This window comes from Clupea harengus, chromosome 1, assembly GCF_900700415.2.
Source record: "Clupea harengus chromosome 1, Ch_v2.0.2, whole genome shotgun sequence".
Taxonomy (NCBI): Eukaryota; Metazoa; Chordata; class Actinopteri; order Clupeiformes; family Clupeidae; genus Clupea; species Clupea harengus.
In genome coordinates, this window is record NC_045152.1 from 13,372,287 (window position 1) to 13,392,219 (window position 19,933).

The 19,933-nt window shown below is 41.4% G+C and overlaps 2 protein-coding genes across 2 annotated transcripts; both read left to right on the forward strand.

The window, feature by feature from the left end:
* The first annotated feature begins 3,168 nt into the window (after positions 1-3,168).
* Positions 3,169-4,621, forward strand: LOC122133651 (integrin alpha-M-like). The gene is made up of 5 exons (XM_042710290.1): positions 3,169-3,278; positions 3,537-3,640; positions 3,985-4,055; positions 4,143-4,257; positions 4,476-4,621. Exons 1-5 carry the CDS (start codon positions 3,181-3,183, stop codon positions 4,619-4,621), a joined length of 534 nt encoding a protein of 177 aa, XP_042566224.1. The 5' UTR covers positions 3,169-3,180.
* A 191-nt stretch (positions 4,622-4,812) lies between these two features.
* Positions 4,813-19,608, forward strand: LOC116219268 (integrin alpha-M-like). Its single transcript, XM_031562708.2, has 14 exons — positions 4,813-4,848; positions 5,519-5,669; positions 6,807-6,886; positions 7,542-7,665; positions 7,810-7,934; positions 8,165-8,311; positions 8,622-8,834; positions 9,092-9,225; positions 9,619-9,764; positions 16,237-16,385; positions 17,774-17,905; positions 18,384-18,451; positions 19,130-19,311; positions 19,589-19,608. The coding sequence occupies exons 1-14, from the start codon at positions 4,813-4,815 to the stop codon at positions 19,606-19,608; spliced, it is 1,707 nt and encodes a 568-aa protein (XP_031418568.2).
* The last annotated feature ends 325 nt before the right edge of the window (positions 19,609-19,933 follow it).

Consider the following 19,933-nt stretch of genomic DNA (forward strand, 5'->3'; position numbering starts at 1 on the left):
ACCTGATGCATCATCAGCTTGATGTCAAGGTGAATTCAGAATATGTTATAACATAAATGTATGCGAAAATCCATGTGACCTTAGATTGGCGTAGGTAAGCTTGACATCATTCCAGCTAGCATTACCCTAGTCTTACTAGGCTCTCCAGCTAGCATTACCCCAGTCTTAGTAGGCTTTCCACCTAGCATTACCCCAGTCTTACTAGGCTTTCCAGCTAGCATTACCCCAGTCTTACTAGGCTCTCCAGCTAGCATTACCCCAGTCTTACTAGGCTCTCCAGACTGATAAGAGGGGGATGGCACCCCCTTCTGAGGCGGTACCAGTTTTCTCTTCAAAGAGCTGAGCCTGAGACTGTACACATAACACAATGCATAATAATGTATCTTTCCAAGTTATAATATGATTGACCAGTGTCACCTTTTGAGAATAATTTGTATTATAGTGCATTATTGATTATTAGTGGGCTAGTTAAAAACACTATTAATATCTTTAGTTTGTGATTATAAACATTTTCACAATCCTGAGAACTTACATCAGGCCTTATAAAGCATTGTTAATGTTTTATAAACCCTGAGAAATGAGCACATAATGCATTATCTATACTTGCTTCAATAAAATTCTATATTTCATAAAGAACTGAATGGTAACTTTGGATTAGTAATTGCTAAGATAATACTACAAAATACGCAGGTGTTTACCATTTTTTAGGTATGCTTTTGTAGGGAAGTACGTACTTCTAAGTTAAGGTAGGAGTGAGGGACCGAGCGGTCACCCCACATTTTTGGGATGTGGGCGACTGGACTTGGTGGTGAATATGGGGAAGAACGTGCAGGAGATGGTGGCTTCTTATATACAAAAATATTTCTTCTTTTAATGAAATAATGTAGGAGGAAGGTATTATTATTGTCCGCCTCTTTGATGATCTGTATCTGCCTTCCTTTGCATATTCCCCGTTTCTTGTAGTACTTGTAATGTTTGCAAATGGCTCTGTGCCATGATGATTTACAGTCATCTGTGTGTAGGAGCAGGTTTGTGGTAGTGGGCTTACCTCCTATTTGAGCAGTGACAACAGCAGACCATAAAGTCTCTGGATTCTCCATGAGGAAAGTCTGCTTGTAGGTTCCTCTGTCACTTGCATTCTTAACTGTTTTTGGATACATTATGGAATGTGGGAGGGGCCCTCTACTAGAGGCCGCTGCAAACAGTTGAACTAAGAGCTCTGGGTGAGCATGACTGTACGGAATGTTGACACCTTAAAAGGAAAGGGAGGGAGGGAGGAAGAGAGAGAGAAAGAGAAAGGGAGGGGGGAAGAAAGGGAGGAGGCTCTCTCTCTGTCGCTCTAACTCTCCCTCTCTCTCTCTCTCTCCCTCTCTCTCTCTCTCTCTCTCTCTGTCACTCTAACTCTCTCTCAAATTCAAATGTATTTATTGGCATGACTGCATACAATACAACATTGCCAAAGCATATTTACACAAAATATACAATTGAAATTAACATAAATAATTAAAGCAACGACAATAAGCAGTGACAGTACAAAGGGCATGCGGAACAAGAGCAACTATAGATGGTAACATAGGATATATAAACATATAACATGTTCATTATTAAATACTCTTAAACTCTAAGACTTCAGTATTGGTTGCAGTGAATTAGGAAGTGCAGCTCTGTCTCAACTGTTCCCTGGTTACAGTAAGAACATAACCTCTCCTCTCTGGGCAGCCAGGTCTGTCTGTGCCGGCCGACTTCTACTGCCAGGTTGTGCTCACTCAGTCCGTATTTAATTAGCGTTTTTCTCAGTTTTGTATCAGACACTGTGGTCAAGTAGGTTGCCACAGTGTACTGTCTGTTTAGTGATACATACGTTTCTAGTTTGTTCTGGGATTTTGTTAGTTTTGTCCAGTAATCTCTTTATTTTTTTACTCTAACTCTCTCTCTCTTTCTCTGTCACTCTCTCTCTCTCTCTCTCTCTCTCTCTCTGTCACTATAACCCTCTCTCTCTCGCTCTCTGTCACTCTAACTCTCTCTCTCTCTCTTTCTATTTCTGTCCTCCCTTTCGTTCTCATTTCCCTATACTCTCTGCTATATAAATCACCGAACCGTAGCTAAGCCTCACAATTCACTTCAACTTGAAGACAAAGGATGCTTGCCTCATTTTTCACCTTGTGCTTCTTTTCAGGTAAGTTGTGGATATAACCATCATCTAATTTCTTTGTATTGAAAAATAGATAGGTATGTTGAAACCATTGCTACCACAGCTAACATTCAATTCAATTCAATTCAATTCAATTCAATTCAATTCAATTCAATTCAATTCAATTCAATTCAATTCAATTCAATTCAATTCAATTCAATTCAATTCAATTCAATTCAATTCAATGCAATGCAATGCAATGCAATGCAATGCAATGCAATGCAATGCAAAATTGTATTTATATAGCGCCAGAACGATACTTTGTTGATAATTGTGTCAAGGCGCTTTACAGATCCCAGAGCCTGGACCCCTTAGTGCAAGCACAATGGCAACAGGGGCAATGGAAAAACTCTCTACAACCATTTGTGTGTTTGTAAAGCAGGGTGCCAGGTCTCTTGTCTTGTATATATACAATATAATGGCTTTCATGAGATGTTTGGCTATGGAGAATAACATGTAGGCTGCTTCAAATCTGACTGAAGATGGTTCAAATGGACTCAATTTGCAATTGAAACTCTAAGCCATACATTCAACAGAAGTGAGAGAGAGATGTGTCTTGGACATTTTCATTTGTCTATTCCAATTTACTGAATTTACAGTTGAGAGACTTAACCATATTTATGCTGGGCTTTTTCCCATCTTTGACTTTATCAAGGCTGGCTCTTTGTGAGGTTCTTCAACTAAGAGCACAACTTCTTCTAAACGCTAACTTCTTTATTTACTTTCATAAGGCTTTGAATAACAGAAAGGAAATGATGGAGCTTCATGAAGTCATAAAACATGAAGTTATTTCACAGTTTGTCTCTCATTGATCATTTGTGTGAATTATTTCAAAGCTTGAAAACTGTTTTGCATCCAGACAGCTCTGCCAGATACCCATGCCACCTATTTCTTTTTAAAAGTTTGAATATGTTTGGAATGGTTAATGCTGGTCTATCCTGATTATACAATTTGTTTAATTGTTGTGCTGTTTCTTATCAGCATTTGAAATGGTAGCATGTTTCAACATTGAGTCTACTCCTTGGAGACACATCAGCCAACCAGCCGAGGGCTTTGGCTACAGAGTGATCCAGGATAGTGCATCACGGTACGAATGGCGGGAATACCCATAAGATGCTCATACAGCATAATCAATGACGTCGCTAACATCATTTATACGATCTATAATACTTCCTCTTTATCCTCCTCTATAGTCTGCCAGCATAATCAATGACGTCGATAACATAATTTATACGATCTATAATACTTCCTCTTTATCCTCCTCTATAGTCTGCCAGCATAATCAATGACGTCGATAACATAATTTATACGATGTATAATACTTCCTCTTTATCCTCCTCTATAGTCTGCTGGTAAGCGCCCCTCTTGAGCAGCATACTGTGGATAGGAGAGGACAGGTTTACCAATGCCAGGTCTCATCCAGCTCCTGTTCACCGCTACCTATAGACGGTATGAGATATATGTTCATATATATGTGTATGTATCTAATTATCTCAGACACTGATGTCTACTGAATAATTGTATCAAATTAAATATACTGAACACAAAAAGTATTGAAAATAGACATCTAATGAATTATATCCCTTCATTATTTTCAACAGAATTTTCCAAATTCATTAAATATTCAATAAAATATAATCTTGTTTAGTCTTGAGTTAGCTTTACAAAACGTTTGCTAAGCCCAGAGCTTATCACGTCATAGATTTTTGCATGTCGAGTTCCCTTTGATTGCTTTGCTCTATAGCATTGTTGAGTATAAACCTTGTATGAAACTTGTGTGTGATCTGCAACAGTTCCCTCATATGGAGTGAATATGTCCCTTGGCCTGTCAATGAGCAAGACTGAAACGTCCCCAAAGACAGTGGTAGGTCACCCCTCCCCTCCCATCTCATCTCTCTGTCAGTCTTCACTTTCTTTTTTCTTACTCTTTCTTACTTTTGTTGTCGGTCAGGTTTGTGGTCCGACTATCCCTAAAGAGTGTGACAGCATCAATCTCTATGGCGGGATGTGTTTCAGCATTAGTCCATCACTGCAACAAGATGGACCGCTGCCGTCTTCTCCTGAAGGTAGGACTACTCACACAATTCTCCTTCATACAAAACTTTAGTATCAGGACACTTAGTTCAGTTTAATTGTATTTGTATGTTCAGTTTACTATGTCCAGACATATAAGGAAACTTAAATTGAAGTAAAACAATATTTAAAAGACTTACAGAAATGTTTGAAAGCAAAAACTCTGAATAAGATATGTAAAATGGCGGTGCTCTAAATGTTCCCTCTTCAGAGTGCAAGGCTACAGATATTGCCTTCTTACTGGATGGATCTGGAAGTGTGGGACGTGACCAGTTCAGTACCATGAAGAAATTTGTGAAAGATCTGATCAGAAAACTTCTGAAGCAGAACACCAAAGTGAGCCTGACTCCTTCCTGACCTTATATAACTTTGTGTATACCAGTCCATGTAGATTTCCAGTTGACTTTACACCTACCTGCTGAGCTGTTTTCCCCCCTGCAGTTTGCCTTTGTACAGTACTCCACCTCCTGCACAATCCACACAAACTTTAACCAGTTTCAGAGAACAGGATGGGAACGTCAGGTGGACAATATCCAGCAGTTAACACAATGGACGCATACTGCAAGTGCCATCCTGAAAGTTGTGTAAGTCTTAAATGAACCTGAAACCCTCAACTGTTCTAATTTACCCCCTGGACTAGCTCCTGGACTAGACTTTCCTCTCAAAATGGCACCACTTTCTCTTCCATATTAATCCTCTCTCATTAAAACTGTCTCATTAAAACAGTGGGACTTCATGACTCATAAGCACTAAATAACTTTGTCTGTTGTTCATGAAGAGCTTATAATAGTATATGATAATCTAAAGTATATATCATGAGCCTATTTATGCTAATTTGCACAGGAATAGTGTGTTTGATTCCTCTGCTGGAGCGCGACCTCAAGCCAACAGGATTCTCATTGTCATCACAGATGGGGAGTCCCAAGATTCCGAAAAATATCCCTCTGCCACAGCACTGGCTGACAGAAAAAACATTATTAGATACGCTATTGGGGTATGAGGTGCTATATGATCACTTTTAACATTTATTCATTTAGCAGATGCCTTTCTCCAATGAAATTTAAAGTCCTGTCCAAATATGCATTTTGTCAGTATGTTGTTATATGATATTAGTGTTGCCAGCAGCTTGCTCTTCCAGTTGAGCAACTGTAACATTTTTTGATACAATTTCAAAAACAAACATAGGACTTGCTCTGGTGTAAGGAACTAATTCTCCCCTAATGTGAGATGCTAATTATCTTCCTTATGTGACAGGTTGGTAACGCTTTTAACAACCAGAATGCAAGACATGAGCTCAACAGCATTGCGTCCTCACCAAAATCAGACCACGTGTTTAAAGTGGACAGCTTTGAGGCACTGGACAAAATTAGCAATACCCTGGAAAAGAGCATCATTGCCATTGAAGGTATGGGCACATTCAGATTTGTCAGCACTTGCAAGTGTTCTTACAACCAGAGGAAGAAACTGTAAAGGGCCTAATTGCTGCCCCCTGCAGGTTACCTTATTTGGACAACATTACCTGGGCACTGAATCAAGTCACACGCACTCCAAGGTTTAGGGAAAAGCAAGGACTTTTGTTTCTCTTTTTCTAAAAGCACCTTGGGGAGAGAGCAGTGGCCCAAACAGGCATCACATCCATGTAAAGTGCTAAATGCAGATTAATAAATAGTTAGATAAATAACATGCAGGAGATTATACACAGGGACAGATGGATATTTAAATTAGCAATAAATACACAGCAAATTCATAAGTGTTTCAGATAGGCAAAGTACAATCAGATAAAATATGTTAGATTCATCCCAATCATAAGTTCAGTGATAGAACACACATCAAGAGCCAGAAGGCATCCACAGCAACCCGTACGCACAGCAAGCAAAGGCTAAGTATATCCCCTCCTATTCCTCTGTACAGACAAGGCACTTTGCACAGAATATGAGCAATCTAAACGGCAGATAAGCACACAATTAGTAATGCGACGGGTAAACAGCACTCACCCACGTCCTGGCACGGCAGCCGTCGGCTTGGAGCTCAGCAGCATCTCCTATCCCTGACCTCCCGTTTCAACACAAGCAAACCCATTATATTCACCTTACCAATTGATTAATGCAACACATGTGTCGCGACATCTAGACCGGCCCATCGTCTTGCACTCAAACCACCTGCTTACAAAACCCTTTTACCTATTGAGGCATTATGGACTTTTGCTAAAAAAAAACAAGGACCTAACTAGATAACAGCTGACAGAATTGCACAGCACAGTTGGCAGTGATGAAAACTACTGAAGTTGTGAACGGATGTATTTCGATGATATATAGCGGACACAACTGGTGTTTTTTTCTCTCCCTTACATGTTAGTTAGCTCGCTATTTTTCAACAAAAACTCCCCAATGCCTCTGAATTATAAACCTGCATGAAATTGCTTGAAACACATTCACACACAAACTCTTCTATTGTGTCAGTAAGACACTGCAGCGGAACCATGGTGGCCAAGTCATATGCAGGAGCATGTTGACGTTATTGTTTCCTGTACCCCTCTCTCCAGGAACCCAAACCACTGGTGACTCCACCCATATGGAATTTGCCCAGAATGGATTTAGTGCAGCTCTTGTTTCCAGCCCAGATGTACGTTCAGATTAATCAACTTATTGTATTGTTACTTAAATGAGTTTTAAAATGTATCATATTGTGATTGTGGGTGATAGTGGTTCAGGAGGTAGAGGAGTCATTTAGCAAATGGAAGCTTGCTAGTTCGATACTGTCTCCTCCTCACCAAGTGTTGAAGGGTCCTTGAGCAAGACACTGAACCCCCAACCGCTACCGATGTGCAACTTAGAGAGTAGCCACTGCCATCGGTGTGTGAATGAGTAGATGTCTGAGGCATTAATCCGTAAAGCGCTTTGAGTGCTCTATGAGTAGAAAATCGCTATATACTGTACATGCAGTCCATTTACCTTTTTATAATATAGCTAGTATTCTTTTTAAACGAGACAACTTCAGATTTTAAAGGACTTCTATAATATTGCTGACACTTATGTAATGTTATGCATCATATATAACAACTTAACACCGCATTAATATACTATACTTGTATATAGCTATTTGGGATCATGTTAATGGGGACAATGTGGACTTTAACAGGAAATATGGCCCAGGTTAAAAAAATCCAGAAATGTCCTTTTGAGACATTACAATTAACTAATGAAACATTTAATGTATATGTAAGGCTGGAACTTCCTGTGTTGTGTAAAAGTGAGCTTCTATGCTTTTTCTCTTGCAGGAGAGGTTTCTAGTGAGTGTGATTGGGGCAAATGGGTGGAGGGGGGGTTACCAGGACATCCCTCTGTCCAGCAGGACGCCCAGTTTTAGGAGGGTTCATGAGGTCACTCCTGACAGCTATCTGGGTGAGAGACTGCTCACCCTGGCACTGAAATGTTTTATACTCTGCCACCTTGAGCTTTTTGTGTCTAATTTACATAGTGTCATGTAAAAGCGAAACTTAGTAGTCAGTTATGTTTCTATTGTCATATTTTCTAACCCCTCTCCAGGCTATTCAATGGTTGTAGCAACCAGAGACAGACAGAACTACATCGTTATGGGAGCCCCCAGGTATAAACACAAGGGGTTGCTCATGGTCTTCTTTCCTGGAGACGCCCCAAAGATGCTCAAACAGGTACTGAGGTCACTGTGATAACAACTCATATATTATATAAATGCAAAAACGTGTGGTGCTTATTCAAGCTCCTCACCAGTTTAGACTGTGATTATCTTTGGTAGCAGCTACTTTACCCGAACACAAATATACAAAGAACAAATTAGCAAAGGTGCCGATGTTACCTAGCAACCCTTTAAACATCACCAGCTTCATCATAATCACCATCAACAACATCATCTCTCTCTCAGTCTCAGATCGGTGCTTACTTTGGAGCAGAGGTGTGTGTGGTGGATTTGGATGGAGACTCCAACACTGATCTGATTCTGGCGTCTGCCCCCATGCACACAGAAGGAGGGAGAGAGGGGAAAGTGTTTGTCTATAAATTCACCAAGGAGGTATGAGAAAAGTACTCATGCAGAATTCACAATGAATAGTGATGAATTATGAGAGCATCACAGGCACAGTAGTCAAAGATTTCATATTATAATTCATGTTGTACACCCAAACATAAGTGGCCTGTTGGGCATGTCTAGTCATGTTCATGTGTCTTATTTCTACCATAACTGAAAGAACAGTAGTGTGTTTGATGGACTTATTTCATACGTATGCCAAGACCAAAGGTAAAGGTCCGTGCCCATAACGCTGCCTCAAATCTCACACCATGAGGAGGCAAATACATAGGCTACTTTCATCTTTTCCGTGCAGTATTTTCACATGGAGGTGTCTGACGCTGGTGTGTCCCTGCTGGGGATGGAGGGTCAGAGGGGGAGGTTCGGCTCGTCTCTGGCCAGCCTGGCAGACCTGAATGGGGATGGGATCAGGGACGTGGCAGTGGGAGCTCCTCTGGAGGATAACGGACAGGGCGGTGTGTACATCTTCAACGGGAGGAAACGAGGAGTGAACCCCAACTACTCACAGGTGAGAGAGGGAGAGAGATAGAGTGAGACAGACAGAAGAACATGAATGATTAACTGGTAGTCATGGTAGTTGTTGGGCCATTATAAATGTATACTGCAGCATGGGCCTGTGCAGAATGTGTCTTTGTAACAGGAAACCACAGTGGAAACAAATAAACATGTTTGTTACCTTGGTAAAAGACTGAAGAAAATAGCTAAGTGATGTGTGATTATCAGTACTTCTGTTCAACTCTCTTTCTGTTGCGTTGTCCATGACAGAGGATTGCAGGTTCATCTGTGCGGTCCGGACTGCGGTTCTTTGGCCTGACTGTGGCCCAGTCTGCTTTGGATCAGAGTGGAGACGGGCTGCCTGACATAGCAGTCGGGTCCAAAGGAGCGGTTCTGCTGCTCAGGTTAATCATGCTCCCGCATCCGTAAACAACCAGTTCTGCTGCTACATACACACACACAGGGGCATGTATACACTACATACACACATACAGGGGCATGCATACACTACACACACACAGGGGCATGCATACACTACATACACACACACAGGGCATGCATACACTACACACAACCAATGAGCTTTCAAATGTCCAAACAATGTTAAACCAATGGTGTCCTATGTGAGTTTAAAAGCCCACACACAGAAACAAATTTGTGCTCATACACATTCACCCACACAACCTTATTGTTTCTTGGTGTGATATAAATAATTGTTTGTGTGTGTGTGTGTAGGTTAGTAAGTATGCATGTGTGTGTTTCTGAGATGATTGTTGTATTTGTGTTCTGATGGTCAGGTCCAGGCCCATCGTATCCATGGTGACCAGTGTGACCTTTACCCCACCCAAAATCCCCACCTCTATCTCTGGCTGCACGGGTTCCCAACAGATCACAGCATCAGTGTGTTTCAGCATGACCAAGGCCACTAATGACATCTTCAAAGGTACAGTCATCATATGCTCCGTCAAAGCATCATCTCCAGAACATGCACTGTGTTCATTATTCCTTACTCATTTTGTGCATGTCAGAAAAAAAAACTTTAAATTCAATAAGTAGTTATATAGCGCCAGTATCGATTGAAATTGTCTCTAGGCACTTTATAGAGCCCAGAGCCTGAACCCCCTAGAGCAGTGGTTCCCAAACTTTTTACAGTCCCGTACCCCTTCAGACCTTCAATCTCCAGCTACGTACCCCCCCCCCCCCCCCTCCCCCTCCCCCCTTTTCACCTGAATTCCGTTTTTACAAAAAAAACATTATTTACAGGCGATTAATTTTACAGGCCGTTGGACAGGGGGGCGTGGCCAGAGTGATTTGTTTTTAAATGAATGCTTGTTCATCATTGCGATCGTTGTTGTCTTTATTAGAAAGAAATACAGCCTTGCAGGGCAAAATATAGGGGAATTTGGGCGATTTTGATGCACAAAATGATGTTTCCGTCTGAAAGTTGCAATTCTGTTTCAAAGGGTAATTCCGTCCGTTTTCCGTTATCGCGAAAATTTTCTCCCCGCGTACCCCAGTTTGGGAACCGATGCCCTAGAGCACTAAGGTGACTGGGGCTTAAAACTCCCTTTTAACAGGAACCTTGAGCAGAACCTATCTGTGTCAGGCTTCTCTCGGGGATCGAAACCAGAGTTGCTGGTTTTGGGAATCAGCGCTTAGCCTAGTGTGCTAGAGAGGACCCAGTTGCAGGATGTTGTTCACCCTTTTTAGGATTCCTCTGTCAGGAGGAAACCTATTGTTATTGTAGGTGTTATTATTATGTTTGTACAATGGGAGTCAATGGCAGCCCCTAGAACCGTATGGTAAGCTTTTCTGAAATTTGGCACACTCATTAAGGACAGTCCCTTCTTCACTCACACCAAGTTCCATGTCTCCCACTAGACCACACTAGCGCCACCAACGGGTCAAAGTTGGACTTTTGTTAACACTGTAACTTTTGAACCGTTTGACCGATTTTTAAAAATGAGGTACCATTGGATTCCCTGGATCAAGACAAATTAAACACATTATGGCGTCAATTTCTGGTTATGTAGATTTTCTGCTATTTCCGGTTTTATCAAAAACCTTTGAAAGCCTACTCTTCTTCAAAATCACCAGAGATGATCTTCAGACTAAGCCTCAGAAAAAACATTGAATAGAATTTTAATCCTATATCTCAGCAAATCTTTCAGATATCAACACCAAACTTGGTATGCATGTGGAAGACACTACAACATGTTCCCATGTGCAAAGGCAACTTCTTATCTTCAAAAATGATTGATATAAAGCAAATTGCAAATCGCTAGCGTGATTTCCAATGTAATGTCTCCCTCTCTGCTCCTTTGCTCCTGTGCAAGCATTCTGCCTGATGTGACAGTGGTACAGTAGAGAAGTCGTTTCGTAATCAGAAAGCGTTCTTGAGCAAGACACTTCTTTTACTCTTCTTTTCTTTCTTCTTTCCTTCTTTCACTCTTCTTTCTTTTCTTCTTCCTTTCTTAACTTTTGCATTTCATGCACTGGTATTTCCTTCAGGAAATGCATTTTCTAGTTGCCTTTCAAATTAACTATATCCCATTGGTAAGTCTGCAGCATGGATTTTTCTATACAGTGACAAATTGTGAAGAATATACATTTTTCCCCTGGTTTCACAATCTTTGGAGGAATCCGCATCGCTGCTTGCAGCTATATTTTTCTTTGTTATTTTCAAACAGCGGTAATCCAAAACACAGAGGACAAGGAACAGAGCAAAAGGCACAAAACTAAGAAAGCTACAAAAGGTGTAGCTCAGAGGTGTAAAAAGTACTGAAATGTTGTACTCAAGTAAAAGTACAATTACTTTGATGAAATTTTACTTAAGTACAAGTACAATTACCCATCTAAAAATCTACTCAAGTAAAAGTAAAAAGTAGTTCATTTAAAATGTACTTTAAGTAAAAGTTAAGTAAAAGTACTTTCCACAACTTGATGGGGGCCGCTCCTATATAGTGCAAAAAAGGACAAGGGGTCATAAATCCAATACAAAAACTAGTTATTTTTAATTAAAGGAGAATCTTTAGAAATATAAGAGCAATGACATTAAACATGTCAAACATTAAACGTTAAACATGTCAACACAACATTTAAGAACTTTTGGGAGGACATGTCAAAACATGAACCACATGACAGCTAAAATAAAAAGTTAAAATGCCGCTGCCGCTGCCCCACTGTAAACTTTGGTTACTTTACTTGTGTCCACCTTTAGAGCATTAGCCTACACACTTCTTGTTGAGTTTGAGCAGCAGCTGATTTTCAAGTTGAGTAGAGTTTATCCGGGCTCGCTTTGCAGTGAGTAGCTATCCAGCCCAGCTGAAGCGTCGCTCGCAGGTGGCCGAGGCAGGTAGGCCAGTATTGAGTTTCAGGGACAGTTTTATGATATTCTGAAAGGCGTCCAGCAGATCCATATTGACTGAGACACAGGCTAGGGACCCTTCTAACTCCCCTGTACCTTCTGACCTTAAAATAAAATAAATCATGTTCATCTGATGAATGTTGTCCAACTTGCTCCAGCCTCCAACATCTGGTCAAGTGGTTGTCTGACATAGACTAGGCCTGTAGAATGACAAACAACATTTCTGACAATTAAGCATTGAGCTGCCATCAAGAGTGCATCATAACACAGAAATAGCTATAAATAGCTACTTGAGATGACAGACCTACAGTAGGCTATATATACAGAATTATAGCATTATTTTCTATTTCTACATGCATCACAATTCATAATCCTCAATTCTTGCTAACCAAAACCCCTGAGCATCATCATGAAAGACGTGCACTTTGCAAAGCCACCACTTATCGTTATCAATATCTGACTAATCGTGATAAATTCCAGATAACGACATACACATTGGGTTGTCCAACTGTCTGACAACGATGGTGTGCGCATTCACATTGTTCCTGTTTCAAGGCATGTGAGGCAGCCAAATGATTAGCCTAATATCAGTTTATGTGGTGTATTTCATTGCTGATGACTGATCTGCAGTTTTTAACACAATATGAGAGACTGAACATAATAATGCTATGAACTGAAACGAATGGAAGACAGGAATGAAATTATTATTAGTCTATTGGATGACGGCTGTCGACGTTAGCATACTCAGGGCGGTTGCAAGTGCTAGCCAAAATGAGGCTACTAGTGCTATGAAACGCATATTTTGCTTAATGGAGCAAAGCTAACTAAACGACAAAGACGCTGTCTGAACTACTAATGGAAAGGGACAAATACTGTACTTACCAACACATGCTTGCGCAGATTTGAAGATGAATTTGTACAAGCAGAAAGTTCTGACTGGCGGGTTAGGCACAGCTTGTACACAGCATTATATAACTGTTGCCTCTTTTACGTTGGAAGGCAAACTGCTTGCTGAGATGTGGCCACGGGTTTTCTTCATCTTCTTTAATTTCAACTGGTGGAAAGTTCGGTGCTTCAGCTTGTTGGTCGTCCGCAGCTGTTGGTAGTCCACACTATCATCTTCCTCCATCTCTATCTCTTGTGACTCGGCACCCGGGGCCTTGCATCGACTCCATCATCCACTCTGTGCAGCATCCACCACTGCAGTGAGAATTGTCGTGTGCGATTCCCGCCTTGAACTATGTTTTTTTTTTTTACTCAGTAACGGATGTAATTTCCAATGTAGCGAAGTACAATACTTCAGTCAAAATCTACTTAAGTAAAAGTAAAATTACCGATTTCAAAAACTACTTAAAAATTACAAAGTACACAAAAAAACTACTCAATTACAGTAACGTGAGTAAATGTAATTCGTTACTTTACACCTCTGGTGTAGCTAATGCTCTAAAAGCTTAGAAACTGAAAACTAGATTGAAGGCTAACTTTTAAAACCTAAACCAACAAAGGAGCCTTGAGACTAGCTAAGACTAGAGGCAACCAAGTGCTTGAGAGCACTCCTTGCATTCTCCTAGGAAACAACTAAGTGCTTGAGAGCAGTACTAACTAAGTGCTTGAGAGCACTACTAACTAAGTGCTTGAGAGCAGTACTAACTAAGTGCTTGAGAGCACTACTAACTAAGTGCTTGAGAGCACTACTAACTAAGTGCTTGAGAGCACTACTAACTAAGTGCTTGAGAGCACTACCAACCAAGCGCTTGAGAGCACTACTAACTAAGCGCTTGAGAGCACTACTAACTAAGCGCTTGAGAGCACTACTAACTAAGCGCTTGAGAGCACTACTAACTAAGCGCTTGAGAGCACTACTAACCAAGCGCTTGAAAGCACTACTAACTAAGTGCTTGAGAGCACTACTAACTAAGTGCTTGAGAGCACTACTAACTAAGTGCTTGAGAGCACTACTAACTAAGTGCTTGAGAGCACTACTAACTAAGTGCTTGAGAGCACTACTAACTAAGTGCTTGAGAGCACTACTAACTAAGCGCTTGAGAGCACTACTAACTAGTGATGTTACAAATGAACCCGAGGCTTCGGAGCTTGTGTCACGAAAATGAAGCACTTCCAGACGGAGCGTGTATCGAGGCTTGTATCGCTTTGCCGATATGACGTCACTCGTGACGTCTGAAGCCTCATTTGAATCAAGTGCTTCACCAAGTGGTTCGTTCGTTCACTTTTGGCGGGACTCTTCGACAATACGATGTCCAAATTCCCATCTCGTATTCGTGGTTGTTGTTGTCAGTGGTTGGAGATTTAGCGATAGTTGGAGATTTAGCGGGAGTTGGAGATTTAGATTGTTTGGTGTTGTTAGTAGTATAGATTATTTGAGATAGAGTTATGGAGCCAGTTAGGAAGAGACAGCCCTTGATCCAGTTGCACAAAGCACTTTCGCCCCCTTTTCAGTGCCCTGCACTTTCACTAACCAGTTGGCCAAAAGCACTCTCACTACCATTGGTTTTACAAAAGTACTGACCTGTATTCCAAATACACTTTAACTCAACAGCATATGCTACAGAATATAGTAAAGATAATTAGCAGGAGTTTTTATCCAAAACATCGGGTTAAAATTTGCTTTGGCTAAGCTTCGAAACTATGTAGTCCGCACCTGGAGGTGACGTCGCTAACCGCTGTGCCACCATACAACTTTAAATTTCATAGGTCTGACTATTATTAGAGCAAAGAATAGCAAAAGAAAGTCTTTATTGTCGTTGTTTTCGCCTACAATGAAATTTGAATTAATAGAGGTACGTTTTCTTTACCATACGTTTTCGTGCATGTTATTTTAGCAGGCCTTGCGCACCACAACAAATTTAACAAATTCATTGTCCCGAGAAAACACAGCGTTACAACGTATTTTTATTGAACAGCAGGTGTCACTAGAGAGCGAACGACGCTTCGAGTAGTGAACCTTTTTTCAACACGTCTGGCTGAAAAGCTTCAAAGGTTCATGAAGCTTCATTTCGCCATCACTACTACTAACCAAGCGCTTGAGAGCACTACTAACTAAGCGCTTGAGAGCACTACTAACTAAGCGCTTGAGAGCACTACTAACCAAGCGCTTGAGAGCACTACTAACCAAGCGCTTGAGAGCACTACTAACCAAGCGCTTGAGAGCACTACCAACAACCATGGGACAAAACAATCTAACGACCCGATAAGGGTTCACAGAAGCTAGCCAGGTATTTATACCCAGCTAACAGAGACAAGTGGCAATCGCACAATGCGAAACAGGTGAGGGCACAATGAAAAACAGGTGAGGGCACACAATGAAAAACAGGTGAGGGCACACAATGGGAAACAGGTGAGGGCACACAATGGGAAACAGGTGAGGGCACACAATGGGAAACAGGTGAGGGCACACAATGGGAAACAGGTGAGTGCACACAAAGAAAACAAAGGCACATGTGAACACAAATAATAAGTCCGTAATAATGTCTCTTTGGCCACAAGAGGCCGCCAATGTCCCAAATCGTGACAATCTGCTTGAGAGGGGACAGGTAGAAAAATAGAGATAGAAAAGGAAAGGGGGATGGGGACAGAAGGGAAGTGAGGAGAGAAGGAGAAGAGAGAATCAGGGGCAAACGGATGGATTCATACACGTATCAGAGCATATAACATATGTACATATGTGTGATATATAGCATATGTACATGATACATACGTGATTCCAAGAAACATTGAGGAAATAGAGTTGAATTTAACACTGTTCAGACACACCAAGTTCAGACCGCTCAGACGCACCAAGTTCAGACCGTTTAGATGTATTGTTTGGACACACTTAATGGCTCTAGAGTTTCTCTAGAGTTGACTTTTTTCTGCAATGAATGCACAATCTTATACCCACTTTCAGTTCTTACACTGGAGTTTACTGACTAGCATCCTCACTGTGAGATTGTGAGATTCGTGAGATTGACGTTGACACTCCAGCAAATGTGTGCTGGCTGACTAAGAGGTGTAAAAGATGACACTGACTGAGAGCTTGTTCTTCTTTCAGACCTGCAAGCAGAACTCAGCTACACCCTGAAACTGGATTACGTCCGGCAACGGACTCGCGCCTACTTCACGGCCAATGAAAAAGAGAAAAACTTCCAGTCGCAAGTGTCACTACAAAAAGGCTGTTTCCAGCATCCTTTCTTTGTGCAGGTTAGTCTGTAGTCCTTAGAAAGGGAAACTACTTTGGGTCACTCAATTTTAGCAGCTGCGAGAGGAAATTCAACAACTGCGAGCCCAGAGACTGACATACGCTCTCGCGAAAACTGAATCTGCTCGCTCGAGTTATGACTTTTGACACTGTGTGGGCGTGAGTTTTGATACTGTGTGGGCGGGAACCAAAGCAGGACAGGCTCTTCTCTGATTGGTCCTGATTTGACAGCAGGAGAGTCTCATATTCACGACAACCGTTTACCAAACTCTGTTGTATGTCTTTGTATGGTGAAGACTGATATTTAATGACGAACCAAAGTAACGGTATCCATTAAGCCTGTTTTGATTAAATACTAGTGGTGATTGAGGCATTTGACCCACGATCACTTTATTATTTCCAGGAAAAAGAGTCAGTTCTCATGACAGTCGATGTTATCTGCCAGTAGGTAACATAGCTAGCTACTAGCTAGCTTTAAGCTTGCTGCTATTATGAAGTGTTGAGCACTACACAGTAAACGACACTAATTTCAGTCACAAAGTTCATTTTATTGAATTTGTTCAGCATTCTTACAGTTAGCCCTTGTACTTGCGAACGTGTCTTGTCCCCTCATGTTATTACATTTTATTGTTTAGCTGCTAGCTAGTCTACTGCTGATCTAAGATTCCTGCGCTAGCAAGAAGCATTTGCTTGCTCTGTTGTAGCTAGCAGTGTTGAAAGCAGTGAAAACACCCTGATCATGGAATAAATTACGTTAAAACATTGAAGTCAAGCAAAGGCTTCTTGCTAGCGCAGGAATCTAAAGCAAGCTAGTAGCTAGATATGTTACCTACTGGCAGATAACAGCGACTATGTCACGAGAACTGACTCTTTTTTATCCTGGAATTAATAAAGTGATCGTGGGTCAAATGCCACAATCACCACTAGTATTTAATCAAAACAGGTTTAATGGGTACTGTTACTTCGGTTCGTCATTAAATATCAGTCTTCACCATACAAAGACATATGTAGCTACTTAACGGAGTTTGGTAAACGGCTGTCAAAACAGGACTAATCAGAGAAGAGCCCGTCCTGCTTTGGTTCCCGCCCACACAGTGTCAAAACTCACGCTAACAGTGTCAAAAGTCATAACTCGAGCGAGCAGATAAAGTTTTCACGAGAGCGTATGATAAATTCCAGCGAGCAGATCCAGTTTTCGCTAGAGTTTATGTCAGTCTCTGCGCTCGCAGTTGTTGAATTTCCTCTCGCAGCTGCTAAAATTGAGTGCGCAGACGAAATGACGCCATAGATAAATATCAATTTGCATCCTCTACTTTTTCATCTAATCATTTTGTCACCCACCATGTTTCCCTCCATCCCACCTCCACCCCCGGCTCCGTGTATCCTCCAGTGCTCACCTGAGGATGCTCTGAGTCCTGTGGACGTCCAGGTGATCGTCTCCTTTGAGGGGGTTCCTATACAGACTGCAGACGGCCTGGTACCACAGCTGGCCAGCGGCCCCATTAAAGTCACAGACCACAAGGTGATACCAATTGGTTTTTCATTAATAGACATCATTACTCTTTGTTGTTTTTGAAGCTAAACCTACTAACATGGCACTCTGGACTAAGGTTGTATAATGTTTCGATGTTTTTTAAGAAGCTCTTGAAGACCCAACTCTTCAGAGAGCACCTCCCTTCCTAACTTGCACTTCTACACGTACTTAACTTGCACTTACAACAGTTACTTTCCTGCACTTTTTTTCTATTTCTTATGTCAAATAGTATTTATTGTTACACTAGGTCTCTAATGCTCATAGCTTGATTGTTCTCTCCCTTGTATGTCGCTTTGGATAAAAGCGTCTGCTGAATGACTAAATGACTAAATGTAAATGTTTGTATCACCAAGAGGTAAGTGCTGTACCAATAGGGATTTTACTTTTTCAAGGCCTGTTTGTTGTCATAACTAATAGCATAATATGTCAGTTTGTTGTCTGAGCCCAACTGATTTATGTGCCGCAGTTAAATTTTGAGATCGACTGTGGAGAAGACAAAGTCTGTGAAGACAACGTGCGAGTTGACATTTCTGGGTAAGTCTGCAAAGATCAAAGAAGGCTCTCCAATAACGTTGGAAACCTTATGTGGATCATCAATCATTGTTGCATCTCATGAATTGGATGTGTACCTCAACCAGATGGTGCTACTGAAAGTTACATGATACATTTGTGGAGTGTTCAGTTCAGTAGTATTTATATAGCACCAGTAGCACTTGAAATAGTGTGTAGGCGCTTCACAGACCCCAGAGCCTGAACCTGCCTGGAGCAAGCACTAAGGCGAGAATAAGAAGCAAGCAGATAAATTCATACATGCATCAGTACAACTAATATTTGCATACATGCTGTATATACGTTTACATACACTAAAGAATACATCATATTGATAGTGGAGAGTGCCAGCCTTGAAAGTATTGATTATAGAACAGCTTAGTGGGAACATGAAGAGAAAGAAAAGTAACAGGTAAAGATCTGGTTACTTAACTAAATCTGTGGCTCAAAATGCAGCATGATCATGAAACCGAAATGAATATCAAGACGACACTCTCACTGGGGGGTGAAAACATCATTCACACCTGAATTGACAGTAATTCATATTGATGATGTCATAGCATTGCACCACACACATTTGACCAGCAGGTGAATCATTCCTTTTTTTTGGTAAAGACTCCTCGTAGAAGGGTTCTTGAGAGCACTGTTGCCTGGTTCCAACAGGTCCTCCACCATAGAGGTGGGCATTGCACAGGAGATGAATGTGACGGTGATGGTGGAGAATAGAGGAGAAAACTCCTACAACACCCGTGTGTCTCTGTCCTACCCTCACGGCCTCTCCTACAGGACCTTCACCAAGACCCAGGTGTGTGTGTGTGTGTGTGTGTGTGTGTGTGTGTGTGTGTGTGTGTGTGTGTGTGTGTGTGTGTGTGTGTGTGTGTGTGTGTGTGTGTGTGTGTGTGTGTGTGTGTGTAAGTGTGTGACTATACGTGTGTGTGTCTCTGTCCTACCCTCACGGCCTCTCCTACAGGACCTTCACCAAGACCCAGGTGTGTGTGTGTGTGTGTGTGTGTGTGTGTGTGTGTGTGTGTGTGTGTGTGTGTGTGTGTGTGTGTGTGTGTGTGTGTGTGTGAGAGAGAGAGTGTGTGACTATGTGTGTGTGTCTCTGTCCTACTCTCACAGCCTCTCCTACAGGACCTTAACCAAGAATTGTCTGCTAGTCAAACCCCTTGTAAGAAATGAAGGAAGTTTCTTTGTTTCTGATGCAGCAATCTTTATTCCAGTAAAGTGCAGTAACGAAGCACGTAGAACATACTCCGGATTCAGCGGTGTAGGTCTGAACAACCAGCATCTCCAATTCTAGCCATATATATAGTTTTAAGACACCTCCTAGTAATGTAAATGAGCTAGGCTTGTAATGCAAACAGGTCTGGCAACCTTTTGTTGTTCTGTATTATAATCAGGTTTCTCTGACCTGCTGACTGAGATGGTTCTCAATGGCCTACCCCCATTCCCATACTATGATTA